Source organism: Bufo gargarizans, chromosome 4 (assembly GCF_014858855.1).
Source record: "Bufo gargarizans isolate SCDJY-AF-19 chromosome 4, ASM1485885v1, whole genome shotgun sequence".
Lineage (NCBI taxonomy): Eukaryota > Metazoa > Chordata > Amphibia > Anura > Bufonidae > Bufo > Bufo gargarizans.
This window is the reverse complement of record NC_058083.1, coordinates 527183568-527208623: the sequence shown is the minus strand read 5'-3', so window position 1 is coordinate 527208623 and position 25056 is coordinate 527183568. Positions and strand designations below refer to the sequence as shown.

General features: G+C 46.7%; 1 protein-coding gene and 7 non-coding genes across 8 annotated transcripts; all 8 read left to right on the top strand.

The window, feature by feature from the left end:
• The first annotated feature begins 241 nt into the window (after positions 1–241).
• On the top strand, positions 242–20883 carry WDR43 (WD repeat domain 43). The gene is given in 20 exon segments (XM_044290652.1): positions 242–298; positions 300–452; positions 4173–4307; positions 4702–4823; positions 5141–5261; positions 6211–6350; positions 6806–6908; positions 10265–10329; positions 10757–10916; positions 10918–10929; positions 11687–11773; positions 12271–12405; positions 14951–15088; positions 15167–15253; positions 15558–15589; positions 15779–15842; positions 15935–16048; positions 16743–16809; positions 19459–19508; positions 19922–20883. Coding segments are annotated over 20 exon segments (1977 nt in total). The 3' UTR covers positions 20057–20883.
• LOC122937044 lies at positions 6413–6494 on the top strand. The gene has a single exon (XR_006389466.1). It is a non-coding gene; the product is annotated as a small nucleolar RNA SNORD53/SNORD92 (small nucleolar RNA).
• On the top strand, positions 10540–10624 carry LOC122937047. Its single transcript, XR_006389469.1, has one exon. It is a non-coding gene; the product is annotated as a small nucleolar RNA SNORD53/SNORD92 (small nucleolar RNA).
• Positions 11234–11314, top strand: LOC122937045. The gene has a single exon (XR_006389467.1). It is a non-coding gene; the product is annotated as a small nucleolar RNA SNORD53/SNORD92 (small nucleolar RNA).
• LOC122937046 lies at positions 12045–12124 on the top strand. Its single transcript, XR_006389468.1, has one exon. It is a non-coding gene; the product is annotated as a small nucleolar RNA SNORD53/SNORD92 (small nucleolar RNA).
• Positions 14773–14848, top strand: LOC122937041. Its single transcript, XR_006389463.1, has one exon. It is a non-coding gene; the product is annotated as a small nucleolar RNA SNORD53/SNORD92 (small nucleolar RNA).
• LOC122937042 lies at positions 16499–16578 on the top strand. Its single transcript, XR_006389464.1, has one exon. It is a non-coding gene; the product is annotated as a small nucleolar RNA SNORD53/SNORD92 (small nucleolar RNA).
• LOC122937043 lies at positions 18664–18743 on the top strand. The gene has a single exon (XR_006389465.1). It is a non-coding gene; the product is annotated as a small nucleolar RNA SNORD53/SNORD92 (small nucleolar RNA).
• Positions 20884–25056: the final 4173 nt, after the last annotated feature.

Sequence of the window (25056 nt, the reverse complement as noted above, 5' to 3'; positions counted from 1 at the left end):
AAATGTGCTCCGACGTAGCCATTTTCTTGGCGCTCATACTACAGTTATGTTCCTAGTTTGGTCTCCGGCAAGATGGCCGAACATAACGCATAGGCACAGTCTGGCCTCTAGGTGATGCGCTACGCATTCCAAGCCGTGTCGTTACGTCACGCCGGAGGCGCGGCCTGTTCGGGAAGCTCCTCCCTCGACTGCTGTGCGCATGCTCCGTCCTTAAACACGTGGCTACGATCGGAGCGGAGCAATGGCGGCAGCGGGCGGCGTGTACGAGCCGCTCCCCCCTCCCTGCGCCTTCTCGCCGAAGGAGCCGGGACTTGCTCGCTCTCTCCGGGGTAGACGGGCGGATACAGGTGTGGGACACCCGCGGGGCCGGCCTGAGGAGAGAGTACGTGCCCTCCGCGCACCTCAGCGCGACCTGTACGTGTCTGGCCTGGGCTCCGGCCCGGGGGATCCAGGTGAGAACTTCGGGGTCGGGGCGGAGGATCTGGGGGGGCATTAAAGACGCTGAGTGCGACCCCCGCACGTGTCTGCTGCGACTCACACAGGGCACGTGTGCGGGGGCCACATGTATGTAACACGTGTGTCACGTCTGCCGGGGCTGATCACGTGGGGAGCACTCTGAAGGGTTAAAACACGCATGTAACATGTGAGGGAGGCGATCACAGGTGTCCGGCCACTTGTTACATGTGACCATGGAGAACGTGGGGTGTCCTCACATGTGCGGCCCATGGCATGTGTGTAGAGGGCATGGAACACATGTGGATCTGCCAGCCCTGATAATGGGGGGAGCGGGGTGCTGCCCCTAGGTGACAGGGAGCATATAGGGTTGACTCTGCGGCAGGATGGAGTTTATAGACAGGTTGACACTTATTATGTGGGTAACGTGGGGGGTGACACTGATGTGGGGGCATTAATAGTCTTGTTGCATTGGACCAGTAAAGTACTGCCGGGGTAACGCTGAGTCATCAAGGGGTGATGCTACCAGGGGGGAGGGGGGTTGCCCTAGTGAGGGGGTGATGCCAATGGGGAAAGCCCTGTTGATGGGGTGACTGCCGGGGGATTCCCCAGTGAGGGGTGACTCTGCCAGGTGACAGGGGTGGGGTTTGCCCTGTTGAGGGGGGACTCTGCCGGGGGACAGGGGTGGGGTTTGCCCTGTTGAGGGGGTGATGCTGCTGTAGAACACTTGTAGCATTTCCGGGGGAATCTGGGTGGTCGTGGTGGTGACATCGGGTGGTGGCGCAGTCCTGGGGGCCCGTTCACGCTGAGATTTTTGGTGCTTTTCTGCTTCAGAATTGGCTAAAAAAATAAAAACTCCATGTCAGTGGGAGACGGCGCGTGTTTTTTTTTTTTCCCCCGCGTGCGCTGCCTGCGGTGGAATCTGAGCTGACTCTCCCATTGAGATTGACGGAAAGCTCCATACACGTCCGTTGTTTTCTTTTGTGTGTTATCTGCACGGAGCTGAAAATGCAGGTCTGTAGAGACGGAAAAGACCCTTTGGTTAAAAAAAAATAAAGCATGAAAAACGCGTCGGTCCGGGGTGTGACGCTCACACAGGGTCGTCTGGCCAATGTACAATGTAACGATCGCTCGGTATAAGGTCCAGTTGGGTTTTCTGCCTTAACAAGGTAAATGGTAACTTTCCCAGTCACTGACAGCAAGCAGAGGTCTTAAAGCGGGTCTGTCACCGGATCACCTCTATTAACATAGTCTGCTAGGGTTGATCCTGCAGTTAAAATGGATACCTTCCTTCTCACTGTCAGCGCTGCGGTTGTTGATAAAACCGTACTTTCATTCCTTTGAAGCACCAGGGGGCGGGCTTCTGCAGTAGGAGCACCGCTATGTGACGCCTACCGACGTCTAAGCCCGCCCCCTTCCACTTGATTGACAATGCTAGAGTTCGACTTGGTCTAGTGCTGTCAATCAAAGGGGAGGCGGTGTGTTTAGACATCAGTAGGCGTCACATAGCGGTGCTCCTACTGCAGGAGCCCGCCCCCTGGTGCTCCAAATTACCTGCCAACGGAGACGCCACTTCATACATTTAAGAGGATTGAAATAAAGGGGAAAATCAAATTCCCTTGGGCCTGAGAAGAGCTGATATTTTTTTAGGGGACCCTTTTCTTTTCATGGGGATCACGGGATATTTTAATAGTTTGGAGACACAGGCAGTCTATAGCGGTGGTACTGGCCTCGGGCTAGGGGCCCCGACTACTGACAACCACAGCCATTACATTGCAGGGAACTGGTTGAAAGACAGAAGCAGCAGTAGAACAGGGGGGGATAGACATCTTTAAGATGTTTTCCAGACTCCGCATCCTGATGATTCCACCCAGCAGTGACCCTCCTCATCTCATGTGTATTCAGAGGGACTGGTGCGGCAGGCTGGATATAGTACCGTAAATGGTCACCCTGCAATGAATCCATACATTTTACCTATATACCTTCTGTATCCGTTTCTCTACTTTACAAGATCTCTGCTTGCTTTCATTAAGTAGAAGCCTTTATCATTTACTATCAACATATTAAAACCACCCCATGGATAGTGCGGTTGTGTGTCGGTCACCCCATGGATAGTGCGGTTGTGTGTCGGTCACCCCATGGATAGTGCGGTTGTGTGTCGGTCACCCCATGGATAGTGCGGTTGTGTGTCGGTCACCCCATGGATAGTGCGGTTGTGGGGTTGTTTCAATACCAACATTTTGATTCGGTTTCGATAATAAAAAGGTATTGATATTCGATACCACGCAAAAAAATTAAAAAATTTTAAATGCCCAAAAAAGCTAGGGTTGTTGCGGGTATCGAAATTTCGATGCCCAATCAATACTTTTGTCCCGGTATCGATACGATACTGGGATTTCCATTTTTTTCCGATACTGGCCTGCGCTTCTGCGCAGTCTAGTATCACAGAACATGAGCGCGCTGCTCTCAGCGCTCTCATGTTTTCTCAGCAGCACAGGGGAGAAGGAAGCGGTGTCCCCCCCCCCCCCCCCCCGTGCTGCCACCAATAAGGAGAGGGGGGCGGAGGAGGGGCGGGCGCACTGCGCAACCAATGATAGGTCTGCCTTTTTTTATGGGTTCGGACTTGGTTAAAGAGGACCTTTTCATTAGGGATCGACCGATATTGATTTTTTTTTTTTAGAGCCGATACCGATAATTTGTGAACTTTCAGGCCGATAGGCGATAATTTATACCGATATTCTGTGAAATTTCATTTTTGGGAAAACAAAAAAATCTTACACATCTGCTGAAAATGTATATTTTTTATTGTTGATGTGTATTTTTTTTTTGTATATCTTTCTTTTTCATTTTTATACTTAATATTTTGGTGTTTTTTTTTGTTTTGTTTTTTTAAACTAATTTTTAGCCCCCTTAGGGTCTAGAACCCTTGTCCTATTCAGAGCTCTATCAGGGTGAATAGGATCTCACACTGTCCCTGCTGCTCTGTGCTTTGTGCACACAGCAGCAGGGAGCTGACCATAGCAGCCAGGGCTTCAGTAGCGTCCTGGCTGCCATGGTAACCGATCGGAGCCCCAGGATTACACTGCTGGGGCTCTGATCAGAAGCTGCCACTGCCACCAATGAGGAGAAGGGGAGGGGACCCTGTGGCCACCAATGATTTTAATACTGGGGGGGGTGCACTTGAGGGGTTAATTGCTGCGGATCGCAGCTCCCTGTCAGAGGTAGGGTGCCAGTAATGTTTCTGCCGCCTGCTGTATCTGTAATGTATTAAACGTTAGTTATCATTGGTGGCACAGTGCGCCCTCCTCTTCTCCTCTGTGCTCTCATTAGTAGCAGCACAGGGGAGAGAGAGACCGCTTCCTTCTCCCCTGTGCTGCTGAGGGTACATGGCCGCGCTCCATGTTCTCTGATACAGCCCTATGTGGTTGTGTGTCTGTCACCCCGGGAATATTGCGCGTCTCACTCTTGGGGTCCATTTTACGGACTTCACATCGCCGGCACTTAATAGAAAATGCCTGGAATAGGACATGTTCTATTTTTTTGGGGGTATCGGAATTGCGGACCCGGATCCGGGCCTCGCATCGTGCGGCCCCATAGAAATGAATGGGTCTGCAATTCCGTTCTGCAAAATGCGGAACAGAATTGCGGACGTGTGAACGGAGCCTTTTAGAGGTCTCCCCGGAGATGGATCTGATCTGGTTTCTCTCTATTTCTTCCAGGAAGCGCACCAGAAAAAACGTAGGAAATCCGAAGCGGTAGATAAAGATGAACAGTACGACCTCCTCACCATCGGCACAGCCACCGGCACCATATTGTTGTACAGTATCGTCAAAGGGGAATTACAGAGCAAATTGGTGAGTCCACCATACCAGGTGCAGAACGTGACCTGTGAGCCTGCAGTGAACGGCTGCACCGACCCCTCATCCACACAGCCGCACTTGGGGTGGCACAGGGCATGTGCGCTCATCTCTGCACCTCCGTTCAGTTCTGATCCTGCAGATGTACTGGAGGTTGCAGGTGACGTTTGTCTGGGGCAGGCATCCTCAAACTGCGACCCTCCAGCTGTTGCAAAACTACAACTCCCAGCATGCCCAAACAGCCTACAGCAGGGCATTGTGGGAGTTGTAGTTTTACAACAGCTGGAGGGCCGCAGTTTGAGGATGCCTGGTCTGGGGGATGTTTATCAGCACAATGAGGTGTGTTTTTTTTTTTTTTTTTTTTTAAATTAACTTTCACTCCTGATCACAGGTTGGCGGCCATGACAGGAAAGTGACCTGCATCCGGTGGCATCAAGACAATGGTTTCTTGTACAGTTGTTCAGAGGACAAACACATTGTGGAATGGAACACACAGACCTTCAAAGTAAAATGGTGGGTCGGGCTCGGAGTGGTGTTTGGGGGGGGTGGGCGGGCGGTTCCCAGTAGCACTTCCCTAAAATAGTTAAAAAGTCACACCTTTTAGCAGACGCTTCTGCAACAAATCCACAACCCGTGCCAGACATATAGACGGATCACAGATCGTGTCCATGTTGTATGGGATGCCCCAGGTTTCCAGTGTCTGCTAAGTCGGCGTAGTGGGAGGAGCTTCCTGTGATGACGCACGCAAAGGTTTCGCTGTATCATGAAGCGCCGAGATGCGTCCTGCAGAATTTACTGACGGTTTTCTCCTTTGTTCTCATCTCCTAAAGCAAATGGAAAGGCGACAACAGCAGCGTCAGCAGCCTGTGTATAAGTCCGGACGGGAAAATGTTGCTGTCTGCGGGGCGGACGATCAAACTGTGGGATCTGGAAACCAAAGAAGTCACCAGGGTATGTCGGGGAGGGGTTAGGGCTCATTCAGACAGCCGCATGAAGGAGTCCGCCTCCGTTCCGCAATTTTGCGGAACGCGTGCGGACCTATACATTTCAACGGGGCCGCAAATGATGTGGACAGCACACCGTGTGCTCTCTGCATCTGTGGTAAAGTTCAGCGGAAAAGATAGAACATGTCCTATTCTTGTCTGCAATCGCGGACAAGAATAGGCATTTTGTATTATCGTTGCGGCTATGTTCGGTCCGCAAATTGTGGAACGCACGCAGCCAGTATCTGTGTTTTTAAGGGATCTGCAAAGCACTGCGGTCATCTGAATGGGCCCTTAGGCAGAGTGATGGCGGGTATAAATCTCAATGGGGTTTTATGGCAAAAAGTATAATACGGCCATACCTGGACTCGTGGAAGAGGTCATCGTAATGGGGGATCCAGAGCCTTTAGGTTAGATTGGTCCTGGCAGTGCAGAGAAATCCTAAAACCTTGGTCACAGTGGATAGTAAAACTGCTCCATGTCCAAAAATCCCAGGTCTTTATGGCCCCGGTCTATTGTACTATTACCCGGGAGAAGTTAGGTACTTCCACCCTCGTAGGTGGCTGGCTTAAAGGGCTTGTCCAGCTGCGCTATCCTGTCCCATCTGAGGTTGTGTGGTGAGACTAGGGAAATTACCCCTTAAAACAGAAGTCCCATATTTGGTTGCATTTGTGAACATTGTAGTTGCCATAAATGTTTGGCCACTTGTAGCATGTTCAAAATTGTCTATTGCACATCTCTGCCCTGTGAGCGGACAGAGGAGGTAATAGATAGGCCTCTGCTGACCGCATAACGGAAAGCGGCCCCGTGAGGGTTAATAATGGCTGACACTGGTGGGTGTTTGCAGCTGCTTGTGCCAGGAGGCTGCGCGTAAGGAGTCCGGTTCCTGATCAGCACTCTCCTCCTTCCCGTTTTAGCAATTCACAGGTCATTCCTCAGCGGTCACCTCACTCATGTTCATCCCAGTCCGAGCACCAGCGGACGCCCAGACTGCACCCGACACCAGCGGCCTCTACTTCCTGTCCGGGTCTGTTCACGACCGGTTAATAAGCGTGTGGTAAGTTTTTGTTCTTTTCTGCCCTCGTTTTTCATCAACTGCCTGATGGGTGTGACTGGCGGCTGCTGTGATGATACGCCAACACGTGGTTTCGAACTAGCTGAGATCTGTGAAGACTACATTTCCTTGGCTGTGTCTGAGCGCCGCCGTCTGTCCATCATAAAGTGGGACTAAACATTCAAATATCCTTTATTAAACCTAAATGTCACGCAATGCATTTATTTTTATTTTTTTGTTATACTTTATTTTTTAATGTTTTCCATACGAAATAGGCAGCTAAAGTTCAGGTGTCTATATAGTGCTTTGGAATCCGTATACGTCAGCGCTGCGGGGCCCGACGAGCCATGTACAGGCAGCAGCACACATCCCTGCCTGTGCCTGCCCCACTCTGCATAGTACATGGCGGCTGAACCCTGGCGTTTAGTGCATCACTATATAAAATGTTCGTATTTTAGGCAGGTCCGGACCGAAAAAAAAGAGAAGAGTGCAGTCCTGTCATTCACACTCACAGAATCGCCCGTCTCTGTAGACCTGGTACCATCTGACAGCAAAGAGGAGGTAAGATCTCTGCTCCCTGACAGTCCAGTGCAATCGCTTCTGCTATCCGCCTTCTCAGGGCTGTCACTCCGTGCAGTACCTGCCTGTTGTGATAGCGACATGACCTCGTGGGCACCACAGAGTTGGCGTATCTCACCGTGGTATGCCGACATCAAACATCCCACCACATTCTGTGACGCCCTGCCCATAACTGAGTGCGTAATTGGAAATTGTTTAAAAGAGATGTCTTATCACAACAGCTTATACCATATCCAGGGAATATTGGATAAGTTTGATCAGCATGGGTCCTCTTGGGGCCCCTAAACATTGAGTTGGGGCCCATGTTCCTCCATTTGAATAGAATTGGATTACACACGCTCCATTCAACTTTATGGGGGCTCCGGAGATGGCAGCGTAAAAGCGATAAATGCTATATTAATGCCCCTATGTACAAGAATTACTACTGCTATAACGCTGCTCCTATATGCAAGAATGTAACTACTAGGGTTGTTTCGGGTATCAAAATTTTTGGAGCGCGCTGCTGTTAGCGCGCTCCAAGTTCCCTCAGCAGCACAGGGGAGAAGGAAACAGTAAACAATAAATAAACATATCGCCACGTCCGAAAAGTCCAAACTATTAAAATAAAAAAAATCTCCTATGCGGTGAACGGGAGAGGAAAAAAAACTGCGATTTGCCATTTTTTTTTTTTTTTTTTTTTTATAAATAGGATCGGACTGTTCCATAAAATGCGGAATGCACGTGACTTTTTTTAATACACTTTTTTTTTTTTCCTCCGCATGTATCGAGTATCACAATACTTTTTTATATCGAAACAACCCTAGTAACTACTATAATACTGCTCCTATATATAAGAATATAACTACTATAATACTGCCTCCTATGTACAGGAATATAACTGCTATAATACTGCCTCCTATGTACAGGAATATAACTGCTATAATACTGCCTCCTATGTACAGGAATATAACTACTATAATACTGCCTCCTATGTACAGGAATATAACTACTATAATACTGCCTCCTATGTACAGGAATATATCGGATAGAAAGCAAAAGGCTTTATATAAAAAGAATCAAATAAAAATTTTTTTTATGATTATTGATCCTCGAGGTGGACATGTATAACACCTCAAAGAGTTTGATTGGTTTTTTAATTATATTGTGCAATCAGTAAAACAAGGTACAAGCATCTATTCAAAAATATAAATGATTTTATTATGCAATAATTTAAAATGCAATCAAAGATTAATCTGCGCTGATAGTGATATGCAGTACACAAAATTCGCCACTAGGTGGCACCAACACAAATACCCCCGTGTACACGGTACCTTTCAGACAGAAGAATATAATACAATCCATCTTGACCACAAGTTGACCACTAGATATAATAAATTAATAATGTTAAAGGATAGATACGAACCCTTGCTCTGCACAAACAATGACAATTCTCAGATAGTCGGGTAGGATTGTCACACAACTTAAAAATTATAAAGCCTGGTATTGACTATGAAATGAAATTATTAGTTACCTCTGAAATCAATATTTAGGTCTTTTATTCAGTAATATGAATTTTTACTGAATAGTGACTATTGATGTAGCACTTTTACCAACTATACATCCACGAACTGCAGGGAGTTTGCTAATATCAGGTTGATTAATTTATATCAATGCTACACAAAATTAAAGTTTATACATTACCGAGAATGCAGATTATGTGCAGAGACTTCTGGTCATTAGGATCTTTCCCGGGTTTATTTTGTTTCTTTGTGTTTTCCTGGTTCCCCCTGGTCTTTTTTCTGTTGCTCTTTTTGTTTCCGTTCTGTTGCTCTCCCTCGTGTGTGGTTTATGATCACAAACTTATCAGTTAGACACACCGTCCTAGCTTGGAGTTTTCCAATCATTGTTGGCTAGGCGTGTACATATGATAAAGGCTGTGATGTCATTGTATTACCCAAAATGCATTTCTGCTGTTGGTGTAATGTTACTCATGTACCCCTAGGTGACACTATTACTTAAGCTATTAGTATCATCCTAGTAAGGGTTAAATATCTAAGTATGACTTTCTTACAATCTTTACACACGACCTTTGGAACCTTAAATTAGAGCTGAGGGATTAATTTTGACACTTGTACCAATTAAAACAGATGTTTGGGCACCATTTAGACTTTTCCCATACTCCTAAATGTATGTTATAGATAATATGATGAGCCTTGTTTTCTCAAGAGATCTGTCTCTCTGCTACACCAACGGGTGATTGATGGTTAGTCAAAATAACACAGCTTTAGGGTTTATTCTTATGTCCGTAGTGTATTACGGATCCGCAATACACCCGGCCTGGCACCCCCCCCATAGAACTGCTTATTCTCGTCTGCAATTGCGGACAAGAATAGGACATGTTCTACTTTTTTGCGGAGGCGCGGCCTGGAAGTTCGGGGCCTCGCTCAGGAAATGCACTGTGTGCTCTCCACATCTCTTCCGGTCCCCATATAGAATGAATAGGTCCGCACCCAGTTCCCGATATTGCGTAACGGATGCAGACCCAGTTTGCGGACGTGTGAATGGACCCTTACAGGTACTCATTAACAAAGTCCATACTTAAACTGTTTTCATTATATAATAGGAATATATGCGTTCATATTAAGAAATATATGATAATAAATACATAAATATAAAACGATACATATTGATTTTCTCATACAAAACTAAGGTTGATTATACGGGTATATAGATATTAGATTTTCTGCTTCATTAATAAATACCAAACTGTAGAGGTAATTAGCACCAGCTGCGTCCAGAGAATTTCCTCATCTCAGCCATAAATCCATAAGGAGACAAGAAGGCCTCTTTTCAGACTGGTACAGCCATGAGAAGAAATCTTAACAGCGTCCTTCCCATGACCCTCTCTCGGCCATCTTTAAAATATATATCTAATCAAATCCACTATAATTATGATATTTAGATGTTTTATACACTTATGAAAAAGCACAACAAATATAACTACTATAATACTGCCTCCTATGTACAAGAATATAACTACTATTCCTATGTACAAGAATATAACTACTATAATACTGCCTCCTATGTGCAAGAATATAACTACTATAATACTGCCTCCTATGTACAAGAATATAACTACTATAATACTGCCTCCTATGTACAAGAATATAACTACTATAATACTGTATCCTATGTACAAGAATATAACTACTATAATACTGCCTCCTATGTACAAGAATATAACTACTATAATACTGCCTCCTATGTACAAGAATATAACTACTATACTTGCATGTCTGTCTAGAATTCTTTGCTCTATAAATTTCATGTACACAATGTGACATGTGTTTTCTTTGCAGCCTCTGAAGCTGGCCGTCGTCTGCAGGGATGGACAGTTGCACTTATTTGAACATATATTGAATGGGTGAGTGATTTAGTTGGATGGATCGGGGTGACTGAGAGCCCTGAGCCTTTACATGTGGGTGGCCACTGTGTGAGCTTTGTCTGCTTCTTGTTGGCATTGGGCTGCTTATATTAAGGACGTGTCTCATTCTTCATTGATCTGTTGGTCTTGGGTCCCTGGCGCCCCCCCCCTTGCCCCTCTGCTCTGCTTCTCTCACCCCATGTTTTTTGGCAGCTGCGATGTCGATATCTAAATATGTCGGTTTCGATTCTCTGAGTTGATGTGAAGACTACCTTCCTTGGCTGTGTCTGAGCTCTGCCACTGACCCCCCTGCATGTGTGCGATTGACGTTTATATATTCCTCAGGGGCTTAATTGAATTTCTCAGTTTCTGGTAAAGCTGGATGACCACCATGTTGGATAGCAGTTTAACACGTGTTCTCTTCTAGGACCCACAAGAAGCCCGTCGTTCCCACATGTACAGTACAGATAGCAATGTCAGGCAGCGATGAGGCCTCCACGCCAAAGCCGCTGCCCATCCAGAGTGCCGGCTTCTGCCCGGACAAGCAGACTGTGGTGCTGTATTATGGCAGCACCATGCAGCCAGCTGATTGAGAGAGTGGTACGTATTAGGAGGATTTGGTGTGATCATCGTATACCCGGAGGTTCGATCCCTCACCATTGTTAAGACCTCTGTTTGCTTTCTTTTCTAGTTTAAATCTGGTCCTGATCTCGTTATCCCAGTTCCTGGTTTTTACAGTCACACCATACGGCTGTCAGCAGTGCTAGGTGTATACTGATTTAGCCCGTCTGTAAATTAGAATGTTTCCATTCTGACAGCAAGCAGAGATCTTTAAAATGGTGGTAAACTTTGACTAAGGTTTCAAACCTTCATTCTACACTGATTAAAACGGGTTTTCTGAGATCTGCAGTGATGATCAGTCTTTGTGGTTTCATGCACTGAAATTTCACAAAATGAAGACACATTTCCTTGGCTGTCTGAGCAGAGCGCCCCCTCCAGGCAGTCCTGACGAATTGATGAGTGTGTGCCCATGTTTAAAGGGGTTGTCCGCGGTTTTGGCAACCCATCACCACCACCTGGGCTGATCTGTACAACCGCTTTTAAGCAGTATGGGAGATGTGATGTGACTGTCAATCCAGCACTCTTTTGTGTGCCAACATTTCTGGCCGGCGTGTCCTCCTCGCCCGGTTGTTCACTGAGACCAGGTACGGGGCAGAAGCTCTACTGCACCTCCTAGCTGCTCTTCACTGCTACAGCAGAGGGCGCCATCATGGAGTCCCAGAATGTCACAGTAAATTTACCATAGCCTGGGCCCAGTGGTCTCTATGTAGTAATTCTCCTGTATATCATTGTGTAGGTGCTGAAGACGGACGAGCCTCATTTATGTTTAATCAGAGACGTCCAGAAGACGCTGACGCTCCGGAAAGAGATGGCAGTGACCAAGGTGAGTGACAGCCACCCTCCCGCCTCATTCAGTGTCTCTGAGAAACGTGGGATTTACTTTTCACTGTGCATACACCTCGGGGGTATAAGGGGCCAGTTGGGGCTGGGGTTCTGCGCTCTCGTCACTCTGCCGTCTGTTAGCGGGAAGCAGTAGACTGAATCTGCCTCTGGCTTCTGTTGGCTGATACCAGAGAGCAGTAGCTGCTGCACGGTTGGTCACACGACTTCCTGGTGCATTGATTTCCCAGGTCTTCCTGCGATGGGCGGTTAGTTGGCTGTGATGACATGAAGAGAACGGTTTCACATATTACCTGAAATGCAGTGATGTTTCCTCTCTTGGCTGTCTGAGCTGACAATCTGCCCCGGGTGGGGGATAAATGACCTCCATTACTTCTGGTGCATTCAAAGCAATGGCGATAAATGTGTAGCACATATGGCCGCTGCGGGGGTTATGAGCTGTATTAGATCTTCCTATTAAAACCTCCGCTTTCCTAACAGGTAAAAACTCCGATTGTCAAGGCTGCCGACACCAAGGTTCTGGTCCCTGGAATTCCGGGTCACAGCTCAGCAGTGGCGGCCGTGTCCTCCAAATCAGAGAGGCGGGATTGGAAGCGGAAACCCGGAGACAAGGAGGTGAGCGGATTTATAATCGGCGCTCTCATGTTTTATATAGCGGCATTACAGCATTCGTAGCCTGACTTCATGACACATCACAACCATATTGTACTGCGAGTTACACGCCATAGTCCACACCTGACAACCAAAGAGGTATGCTACCCAAGTGCCATGGGGGGTGTATCCACCATTGAATACCATATGATTTATTTTTCATAATCTTCATAAAATGTGGTTATTTGTTGTATTATACTCCAGAGCTGCACTCACTATTCTGCTGGTGCAGTCACTGTGTACATACATTACTTATCCTGTACTGATCCTGAGTTCCATCCTGTATTATACTCCAGAGCTGCACTCACTATTCTGCTGGTGCAGTCACTGTGTACATACATTACTTATCCTGTACTGATCCTGAGTTACATCCTGTATTATACTCCAGAGCTGCACTCACTATTCTGCTGGTGCAGTCACTGTGTACATACATTACATTACTTATACTGTACTGATCCTGAGTTACATCCTGTATTATACTCCAGAGCTGCACTCACTATTCTGCTGGTGCAGTCACTGTGTACATACATTACTTATCCTGTACTGATCCTGAGTTCCATCCTGTATTATACTCCAGAGCTGCACTCACTATTCTGCTGGTGCAGTCACTGTGTACATACATTACTTATCCTGTACTGATCCTGAGTTACATCCTGTATTATACTCCAGAGCTGCACTCACTATTCTGCTGGTGCAGTCACTGTGTACATACATTACATTACTTATCCTGTACTGATCCTGAGTTACATCCTGTATTATACTCCAGAGCTGCACTCACTATTCTGCTGGTGCAGTCACTGTGTACATACGAAGTCGTCAAACCCTTTCTTCTCTTTTATGTTGCTAAAATAAAACAAATTCAAGTTTTCCACATTTTGCTCTTTGCCCCCATGATGAGAAAGTGAAAGAAGAATTTTGCAAATGCACTAAAACATGGACATAAGTACTCAGCCCTTTTGCTGTGACACTTCACATTTAGCTCTGGGGCTTTCTAAATGTCTCTGGATTATCTTTGAGACATTTCTCCACCTTGGTTGGAGTCACCTGTGGTAAATTCTATGGACGGAACATGATGTGGAAAGACCCGGCCCTGTCTATATAAGGTCTCACAGCTGACAATCCATTTTGGAGCAAAAACCAAGCCACCAGGAGGAAAGAACTGCCTGTAAAGTCCAGACAGGATTGTGTGGAGGCACAGATATGGAGAAGGGGACAAAAAAAACTTCTGCTGCGCTGAAAGTTCCCAAGAGCACAGAGGCCTCCATAATTCATAAATGGAAGAAGTTTGGAACAACGAGGACTCTTCCCAGAACTGCCACAAAATTAAGTAATTGGGGAAGAAGGACCTTTTGCTAAGAGGTGACTAAATGCCCAATATACATTCAGGCTGGGCTCCAAGATCCTGTAGGTAGGGAGAAACTTCCAGAAGGTCAATAATCACTGCAGCCTCCACCAATCTGGGCTTTATGGCAGAGTGGCCTGAATAAGACACATGAAAGCCCTCCTGGGAATTTTAAAAGTAAATAAAAAATATAAAAGAACCTATAGGACCTCAGACTGTGAGAAACCAGATTCTCTGGTCTGATGAAACAAAGACTGAACTTTTTGGTCTTGGTTCTCCATGTCAGGAGGGAAACCCGGGTGCCTCTCATCACCTGCCCAATACCATCCCTACAGTGAAGCATGGTGGTGGCAGCATCATGCTGGGAGGACAGGGCGACTGGTCAAGGTGGAGGGAAAGCTGAAACTACAGAGATATTCTTAATGAGAACCTGATCCAGAGCTCTGGACCTCATACTGGGCTGAAGGTTCTCCTTCCAACAAGACAATGATCCTGAGCACACAACCAAGACAACGCAGGAGCGTCTTGGGGACAACTGTGACTGTCCTTGGTGGCTTCGCCAGAACCCAATGGAACATCTCTGAAGAGACCTGAAAATGTCCCCATCCAACCTGGCAGAGCTGGAGCGAATGGCAGAAAATCCCCAAATCCAGGTGTAAACCTTGTGGCATCATCTCCTCCAAGAAGACTGGAGGCTGGATTCACTGCCAAAGGGGCTTCAACTAAGTCCTGAGTGACTTGTGCCCTGAGTACAGGGGGGGGGGGGCCTTGAAGACTTATGTCCATGCAAGATTTTGGTTTTTCCTTTTCAAGAAATAATGCAAAATTTCTAAACTGTTTTCACTTTCACAATATGAGGGAATAACTGTTCTAAGTCTGTGCAAACACGCATTGCTGGGAGATCTCTGCTCCGAAGCCAGCACTATTGTGAATGCAGCTCTAAAGTATTATACAGGCTACCTCCTCATTTCTCTCCACACGTTCCGGTTCTGCCATGATGATTTCAGTCTGGTTTCGCTTATGTCGGACACGTTGTGAAGACATTTCTCTTGGCTGGCTGAGCAGAGCTCGGGGTGTGTTGGAGGACACGTCCCCAGAGGCAATACATTCACTAAATGTAATTTATTGTGTCCTAATCTCCATCCTCTTCCCCCTTGTTTCCTGTAGGTCAGCATTGAGGACAGACTTGGTGCCATGGACATCGACCTTCCTAAAGTGCCCACCAAGAGTGGCCTGCCCCAGACGGACAACTTCTCGGTGCTCCTCGTACAAGGCCTGGAGAGCAATGACTTCAACATCTTAAATGTAAGGATGGGGCAGAGCGCGGCCACGTGACCGCTCTGATGTACCGATCCTCACGGCGCTCCTTCTCTGTGTTCACAGAAAGTATTCCAGACCAAGAACGAGTCTCAGATCAAGAAGACTGTGGCGAGGATACCAGTGTACTCGGTCATACCGCTGGTGCATGAGGTGAGGACACTGCGTCTAGGGGTTCCTCCAGCAGCAGCAGCGCCGCACCTGTCTGGTTTGTGTGTGATATTGCAGTACCAGACATGGGCAGGTGTGACGCTGTATTTAATGCTGTACAACCCCAGACTGGATACTTCTCACAGCTGAAAGTTTGTTGCAATTGTATCCAGTCTGGTCGATCCTATAGTAGCCTAAATCGTGATCAGCACAAACCTTTCCTGTCCTGATAGCCCGTTCATATACTGTTGCAGGTAAAACGAGCACAATGGGGCTTTGTTCTTATACCTGCATTTTTGTATTTCAGTTGACGAAACGATTACAAGGACATCCCAACAGGTGAGGATTTGTTACATTGTGTCAGGACATCTCCATAAACTCAGCCCGTTCTTCCCCCATCATTTACTCTGCACGTTACTTATGTTATCTTGCTGTAGTCTGTGACCCTCCCACAAGGTCAGCACGTCCTTCTGAAATACTCTGTGCTCCTGTGGGGCCTCTCCTTAATGCCTGTTTTTTTTTTTGCAGTGCCGTATTGATGGTGCGCTGGATCAAGGCGGTCCTGGTGCACCACGCGTCCTATCTGTCCACTGTAAGTATGGCAGCCTGTGCTCGCCGCCGTTGATCTTTTTGCGGTGGTCCCGGCCAGTGATCCTCAGGGCTCTGGTTTGTTCCGTTTCGCAGTTACCGGATTTGGTGCCTCAGTTGGGTTCCCTCTATCAGCTCATGGAGACCCGGGTGAAGACCCTCCAGAAGATGTCACGTCTGAATGGAAAGCTTTACCTCCTCATCACACAGGTGAGCTGCTGGGGGAAACGTACATGTGCGTAACTACATAACTATCGTGTGAACGGAGCCGACATCCTGCTGCTTTAAGGGGGTTTCCAGGAATAAAATATTGATGACGTCTCCTCGATAATGGTCGAACTCCCAGGCCCAGGCCGCGGTGCTGCAGTGAGCGCTCCAGACTCTTCCTAGACCGGTGACGTCACGTTCATCGGTCACATGACCTATGTGCCGCTCAGTCCCGTTCAACTGAATGATCCTGGACTGCAATACCAGGCACAGCCACTATACAATGTACGGCGCTGTGCTTGCTAAGCTGTTAGGAGGCCGCTGTGTTCAACGGAGCGCCGCAGTCTCTTTAGACGTATAATAGTACAGCAGCTACATGTCTGATCGTGGGAAATTTAGATCTCTTAAAGGGATACTGACGCTGGTTTTGGGGACCTCCTCCAATGTTGCTGTTGGCTGTGATGACATGAAGAGAACGGTTTCGCATCTTACCTGAAATGCAGTGATGTTTCCTCTCTTGGCTGTCTGAGCTGACAATCTGTCCCGGGTAGGATCTGAAGGCCGTTGGGCTGCATCTACATGGCCGCTCCACAGTTGTACTGGTTTATACTGGGATGGATGTCAGGGTGCAGTGTAATGTACATGGTCATACCTGAACCTGCATGGGCGCTGACACGTTCTCCTTTCTTTCCACTAGTTGGCAGCATCTGAGATCTCACAGAGGATAAAAACCAATCAAGAGGCCAAAATGGTGTACGAAGAAGGTAGGAGCCTGTAACCTGCTCGCCACGCGGCCATGTTTTATTCCAGCAGGATTCCCTCCGTTTCAGCGTGTTAGACCACACCAGTATACAGCAGGTGTTTGTCATTCTGGGGGATTCAGGGGCTCCTCCTCTGTACAGACCCCAGTAGTTTCCACAGACTGTTCCCGTACTGATACATTGTAACAAACTATCAGGACAGGCAAGAAATGTGTGCTGCTGATCTGTTTAGCTCAGAGGATTGTATAGACCCGGGATGCTCAACCTGCGGCCCTCCAGCTGTTGTAAAACTACAACTCCCATCATGCCTAGCTGTAGGCTGTCCGGGTATGCTGGGAGTTGTAGTTTTGCAACAGCTGGAGGACTGCAGGTTGGGCATCCCTGGTCTAGACTATGTAGAAGTGTAACAAACCCTCAGCTGTGAGAATCGTTAGGTCTGTACAACCTCTGGAGTTAGACATGAATGCAGTCAGTGAATAGAAACAAACTGATTTTAAAATGGTGAGAAATGAAAGCCACAGATCGCAATGCGATACTACTGTACTGCGTAGTGTCATTAGCGACTGACATCTGAGTGGTTAGTGGAAGGTGTCGCCCTCTGTCCGCTAAGGCTAGGTCTACACAACGACATTTGTCCCGCGACATTTTGTTGCACTAATGTCACGCGACAATTTTTATAATGGAAGTCTATGGTGTCGCACTGCAACATGCTGCGACGCAACAGTCGCAGAAAATCCATTTGAGATGGATTTTTCTGCGACTGTTGCGTCGCAGCATGTTGCAGTGCGACACCATAGACTTCCATTATCAAAAATTGTCATGTCGCGCGACAAATGTCGTTGTGTAGACCTAGCCTAATAGCCCCCAACACAGCAGAATTGCAGGTTACAGATTAATTGTCATGGCCGCCTGGGGCATCACGCATACTACCAGGCCTGCCAGTGTAGCCTTCCTATAAAAACAGTTATTTCCAATTTTAAAGTTATCCCCAATGACAAGATAGGGGGATAACTAAGTGATCAGCGGGGGCCCGACCACAGGGACCCCATCGATCCTGAGAACACAGGTTGAGCAGGTGTCCTGCTGCTTCCTTCATTTTCTATGGGGCCGCTGGACATAGCGGCCAGCACCTGGCTATTTCCGGTGGTCTGAGGCAGGGGTCTAATGAAGGGGGCCCCCGGTGTCTGGGTGGTAAACAACAAAACAGTGGGAGCTGCTTGTCTGTTGCTCAAACGGTCCTCTGTACTGGTCGCCTTTCTGGGCCATCTGGAGCCTGTGCTCGGTGTGTGCATGCCCTCACATAACCACTGCTCCCATCATCTCCGAACAGCTAGGTCAGGATGGTCTAGAACAGGGGCAAGTCATCGAAATAACCATCCCGCTTCTCTGTCCAGTGATGCGCCCCCTTTGTCTGTCAACTGTGTGTCGTATAGACATGTCTAGCAGTCAGTAATCTCTCCCCGAGAGGAACACTACCCAAAAGTAGCCTCTGAGAGCATTTTTAACCACTTCCTATCTGCCTATTGACTGTATAAACTTCCTGGGCGGTCGGTCCGTCTCTGGACGTTTTAGGACATCCATTCAGAGATCGCAGCTGTACACAAATTGTGAAGTTGCTGTGCTGGGGGCCTGCTGTCAATGACGGCACGGCACCCCAGAGAGAAGGCAGGGGACCGTTCCTGTGTGTTTATGCCTTCTAGATCGCTATACACAGCGCTGAAGCCATGTGCTGCTTCCTGTCCCTGGCCCGGTGGTCATGTGACTGTCCGGGGACTGCAGGAGCTGCCGGGTCTTCCACTTAAGATCTCTTAAAGGGATACTGATGCTGGTTTTGGGGACTTCCTCCAATGTTGCTGTTGGCTGTGATGACATGAAGAGAACGGTTTCGCATCTTACCTGAAATGCAGTGATGTGTCCTCTCTTGGCTGTCTGAGCTGACAATCTGTCAGACGTGACCTCGATCAGTCCCTGCACTGAGGCTGTACAGCGCTGTATACAGGGGCTGCTATGTCAGTGTCAGTTACAGGAGAAATCAATATTAAAAAAAGTTATATGTCCCCCCAGAAGTCTTGTATGATCTTATGGGCGCCACAAAGTGTAAAATAAAATATTTTTTTAAAATAAAACAATTTTTTTGCATGTAAAAAAACAAACTTTTTCATTAAAAAAATTATTAAATATATTAAAAAAAATATGAATTTTTTATTTATTTTTTGTGGGATCACCTTCCCTTCCAAAAATCAACCAGTCGTATGTACCCCTAAATGGTAGCAATAAAAAGGTCGCCTTATCCTGCAAAGAATGAGCAACTGCACAAGACCATAGCCAGGAAAATAAAAAAATATGGCTCTAAAAATGGCAACACAAAACATGATTTTTCATTTTCACAGCTAAGTGTTAAAAAAAATTCTATGAAACGCTTGTTGGGTCCAAGTGCTCACTACGCCAATTAAAAATTCCACGGGTGGTGTGGTTCCACAGTGTACCTCGGGGTCTATTCAAATGCAACATGGCGCCCAAAGACCATTCCTTCAAAATCTGCCCTCCAAAAACAATATGGCGCTCCTTTTTTTTTGCATAGAATTTCTGCATCTGTTTGGCTGAAGAACCTCTATATTACTGCCTGTGATAACTGCGCTGTTTTATCTGCAGAATCCTCAGAAGACGAGAGCGGGGGCGAGGAACACAACACTGACTCCGATGTAAGTACAAGTCCATCTCCTAATACTTGGCAGGACAGTGATGGACGCGATGAAAGGCTCCTGGGGTCAAGTCCCATAGCAGGAATAAAAATAAAAATCCTTTTCATAATTTTATTTTTTTTTTATCTGAACACCTTGACCGCTCATGATGAACATTGTTAAAAAGCCAAGCCTTTTAAAAAGGGAGTTTAAAAGATTGTATGCACCCTGACGTAGTGCTGATGTAAACCAAAAGGGTTAGAAATAGTTGGCATTTCCTTTTATCACCACTGGGTGGCGATGTTGCAGCAGCAGTGACATATCTGAAGGCAGTTTTTTCTATTTTGCCCACCGGGTGGTGCTGTTGCAGCTTTATTATAGGTTCCAGGTCCTGTCCCCAGTCTCAGGTTATTGATCAGGTTCTCTACCCTTAGGATAACTGGGAAGAAGGAGAGGAGGAGGAGGAAGAAGGAGGATCCGGCAATGAGGGTTCAGAGGAAGAGATGAATGTAGACAAAGTGAACGGTGATTCAGACGTTGACCCTGGAAATGAAAGTGAAGAAGAATAACTTCTCCCATGTGGTGGGCGATTGCTCTAAGGTGCCCGTCCTTCATCGTGCAGACTGGTGTACGCAGCTGTGTGGAGAACTGTCAGCGACGTCAGGAATGGGGTCCTAGCGCGAGCAAACAGAATGTTCCTATAACCGTGTCTGCCTTTCTGAGAACCCCGCCCGCCCTCCGTGTTCTCCGGGTCTTCTCAACAACTAGTCGCTAAACGTCTGCAGATTCTTAATGTCCCGGAGTAAATTACCACCTTTCCCTTCTCCCTCCCCCCCCCCTCTTTCGGGTTTTACTAAACAGACAGGAGAAGCGTATATTCAGTGGCGGTGACCTGAGGGTTTTTTTTTTATTTTCCACTGTTTGATTTTTGACACCAGCCGCTCGGCGAACAAAAAAAATAATTCAAAAAACATTTCATGGGACGATCGATCGCTGCAGCCACACGGACTGATCACAGAGCAGCCAAACCTATTCACACAATATAATTTGGAGGGCGATAATTAAAAAGTTTGTTGCGCCACGATCGATGTGCGCACCGTGCTGACATTCACAACTAATTAATCCTTTCGCACTATTTAATTTTTATTTTATTTTTTAACCAGAATTCCGTTTTTTTTTTTGTTTTTGTTTTTTTAACAAAGCGATAAAGCTGAAAAAAAAAAAATTCTCCTCCTGAAAATCTGTTTTCAAAGGTTTGAGTTCCTTTTTGAGCGGCTTCTGCTTTCAGGCTGCAGCGTGCTCGCTGACCTCCGGTATAATGTACAGTATATTTGTCTATATTGATGGCAGGTTAATATCGCCACCTTTGTAAAATGAATAAAAAAAAAATATAGTTCTCCTTTACCCCCGGGTAAATTGTGCCAGTTTATTGTGTGTGTGCTGCTGGGTACATGGTGGGTGCGGGGCGAGATTGCAGATCACTTTTATAATAAAGTTCTGCAACTTTGTAATGTGTTCCGTGTTACAATATCTCACCGTCTTCAATATCTCTGCTTGCGGACAAGGAATGTTGTCTTTTATAGTTTATGCCCTGACCTAGAGCTTATCATTGTTTGCTACATTTGTATCCAGTCCAAACCATCCTCTTGTCAGTTCAAACACTGCACTGATAGTGTAGCAAACTTTTGGGAAAGGGATTTCTGATGCTGAGGATTGACTGGATACAATTGTAACAAACCCACAGCTGTGCGATGCATTTCAAAGGTGTAGTCATGCTGTGCCAGCAAGCATAGATCATGAACATGGATGGCAACCTGTAGAAGAACCTGGTCTTTGTTTGGCAGCCTATATATGTGCTCTAATACATCTTCCCTGGCGCCCCCTGCTGGGCCACAAGTCCCTTCTTAGTGTAGCAATAGGGACTAGATTATAGCGCACTGCCCCCTGTAGTGTCCTTTCTTTTTTTAAGGGATTTATTTCACTGCACCTAGGGCTGCAGACTATCGACTATTTTGTAATAAAGTATTCTATTGATCCAACAATTAAGTACTCTAATACAGTGTTTCCCAACCAGTGTGCCTCCAGCTGTTGCAAAACTACAACTCCCAGCATGCCCGCACAGCCAAAGGCTGTTCAGGCATGCTGGGAGTTGTAGTTTTGCAACAGCTGGAGGCACACTGGTTGGGAAACACTGCTCTAATAAATAAAAGACTCCCCCTAGTGCCATCATGTTCCATCTCCCTCTCCTAGCCATGTCCCCAGTGCCAATAAAATACCTCTCCTGTAGGGGAGCTGCTCCACAGCTCGTCCATCTTTGTCATCCTGCCGTCACACAGCGTCAGGTCATAGCGCACGCTTACGTGCACTTAGGTCCTGACGATGTGTCAGAAGAACAGTGCAGGCCGGCGGGTGACCACGGAGCAGTGAGAAATAGCAAGCGCTTCACTTGCGCTCCGTGGTCACATGACACAAATGAATCCTCGATGCAAAAAATTTGCATTGAGGATTTTTTTGTGCCGAATTACTCTATTCAGCCCTAACTGCGCAGAGCTGAACTCCAGAGCAAGGCACAATCCCTGGTCAGGTGTGGTGCTGTCATTTTCTTATCCTGGACGACCAGTCGTGGCACAAAGCCCCTAGAGTCATCCACGTTTGAAGCCCTTTTCCTTGAGGCTAATGCACACACGTAAGAAAAGAAGGCGGCACTCACCACTGTTGCAGTTACGTTCGTTTATTCTTCCATATACAAATGAGTAGAAAAGATGGCGCTGGGGCGGACCTGTTTTCACATAGAACGCTGAATGGCGACGTCCGTTTTGCCCTGCTGCGCCACTGACCTCACGGTGCAAATCTGCACCTCCTTTTAGCATCATTACGCGTGGTAGTAACCCCTGACGCTTTTTCATTTATTAAAAACAAGTCTACCCATTGACACAATATAATAAATTACTATATAGAAGCAACTTTGTGCGTGTGTTACTTCTAGGTCTCAGGGAGACGCTGGGCCCTTCACGGTGGAAGGTGTCGGCTGTCTCATTTCCCGCTCTCCCTAAGTTAGGGTTTGCTACAGTGTCAGCAGGGCTTAGGTTCCAGCGTATGAGATCAGTTCACCATCAGGACTTGCTCATACTGTCAGCAGTCAGAGGCTCTGGGATTGTTAGGAGGTTACCATTCCCTCCTCCTAGATTTGGGGCCTAGTCTGTTTTCCTGTTGCAGTTTGTTTACTTTGTGTTCCTCTTATCCCTACTTGCCGTGACAGCCGCCGCCTTTTCTTCATCAGGTACTACGTGATTTAATGCATCTACATATATATATATATATATATATATCGGGCTGAGCACCAACTATACTGTGCATTTGACAAGATACGAAGGAAACCTATTACCTGAAAGAGGGACATCTAGCAGCGCCGCCCCCATTCATTTAATCTACTGTTGCATAGCTATGGACCTTCAGGGGCAGAGCACGCAGTGATTTTCTGTCTCGGAATTACATAGGATGGCATCTGAAAACGTAGTAGCTTGTCTGAATAAGGACAGAGAAGGGGCTGGACGCCTTTTTCACAGAATGCAATCGCAAAGACACCCTCCAGTCCTTGAGCACTAAGGCTCTGGAGCTGAAGATTACACAAGTAGCGGACAAGGAGGTTCGCTTGTTTTGGACAGTTAACTCACTCAGGTCCTATAATGAAAGTGAACGAGTCCCTAGAGGACTTTGTGTTTTATAAAGACCTTATGCAATATAAAGATGATATCGCTTTTGTTACTGAATGGAAAGATTTACATGCGAGCTTCTCCATGCGGATTTTACAGCTAGTCCTAAAAAGGGATGAGCTGGAATACACTGGTGAACGAAGAGTTAAAAAAAAAAGGAAGAATTACAAACCAGGTTAACCGAGAATCAATTACTTATCTTTGAAAAGAAACTAAATAAAAGATTGGTGATAAAACAAACAAATCAAGGAAAGAAAAAAAGGACAAGTTCCTCAGAGATAAGTTTGATTATGACACCGGTAAACCAACGAAGACGACGACGCACAGGGCGAGGAGTGACTACTGGACCACGGATGATTTGAATGGTCCAATTGAGCAGACACAGAAAAGAGACCCTTTAGACACCGGATCAGAAGAAGTGGAAGGAAAAGAAAGGTAAGATGTCAGGAAGTCAAACCGCCGAAAGAAACAAGTCTCTTGGAGGCAATAGACCCGGATGCCGTGAGCGACGCTAACGAGAACAGAGTTATCAACCTTACTAGGGTACGAGCAGTCGCCGCACTGCATCTCAGTCCTCAATAAAGGGCTGGGATACAGTTTGGTTGACCAGTTCGACACAGTGAGGTATGAAATTGATTTATACAGATCCATCCGTAAACTGCATTTGAAAAAATATATTAATGAGATGACGATACAACAGCAATCTAAAAAAAACTGGTGAAATCCCGGTAGACGCTCATTATCCGGGTTTTAATATCTTTAACAAATTTGATGAGACTGAGGTCTCCTGTTTGGAGTCACTTACAGAAATGGATTTGCGTGAAGATACAGTAGGAGAATTGGCGTTCGATAGATTCAGTGCAGGGATGAGATCTTCTTATCCCCCTTTGCCCGCTGGGAGTAGCATAGATATATTTTACAAACGCGTACTGAGAGATGCCAGGGCTCGGGTGTATCCCAGAGGGCATGAAAACATTAGTAAAAAAAGAAAAAAACTTGCTTTGCATTGGCTTAGTATACATGACGACACAATTGTGAAACCAGCAGACAAGGGTGGAAATGTAGTTCTCATGACCAGAGATTATCCGTATTTTTCGCCCTATAAGACGCACCTAGGTTTTTTAAACCACCTCTGGACCGATTCGCGTTCCGGAGGTGGCAGCTCTGCGCAGAGTCACGCATATATGCGTCATCTCGCGAGAGCTGTGATTTCCTGTGAGCGCGCGTTCACAGGATCGGAAGGTAAGCGAGTGGATCTCCAGCCTGCCAGCGGCGATCGCTCGCTGGCAGGCTGGAGATGTGATTTTTTTTTTTAACCCTAACAGGTATATTAGACGCTGTTTTGATAACAGCGTCTAATATACCTGCTACCTGGTCCTCTGGTGGTCCCTTTTGTTTGGATCGACCACCAGAGGACACAGGCAGCTCAGTAATAAGTAGCACCAAACACCACTACACTACACTACACCCCCCCCCTGTCACTTATTAACCCCTGATCACCCATGATCACCCCATATAGACTCCCTGATCACCCCCCTGTCATTGATCACCCCCCTTTAAGGCTCCATTCAGACGTCAGTATGATTTTTACGGATCCACTGATACATGGATCGGATCCGCAAAACACATACGGACGTCTGAATGGAGCCTTACAGGGGGGGGGATCAATGACAGGGGGGTGATCACCCATATAGACTCCCTGATCACCCCCCTGTCATTGATCACCCCCCCTGTAAGGCTCCATTCAGACGTCCGTATGCGTTTTGCGGATCCGATCCATGTATCCGTGGATCCGTAAAAATCACAGACGTCTGAATGGAGCCTGACAGGGGGGTGATCAATGACAGGGGGGTGAT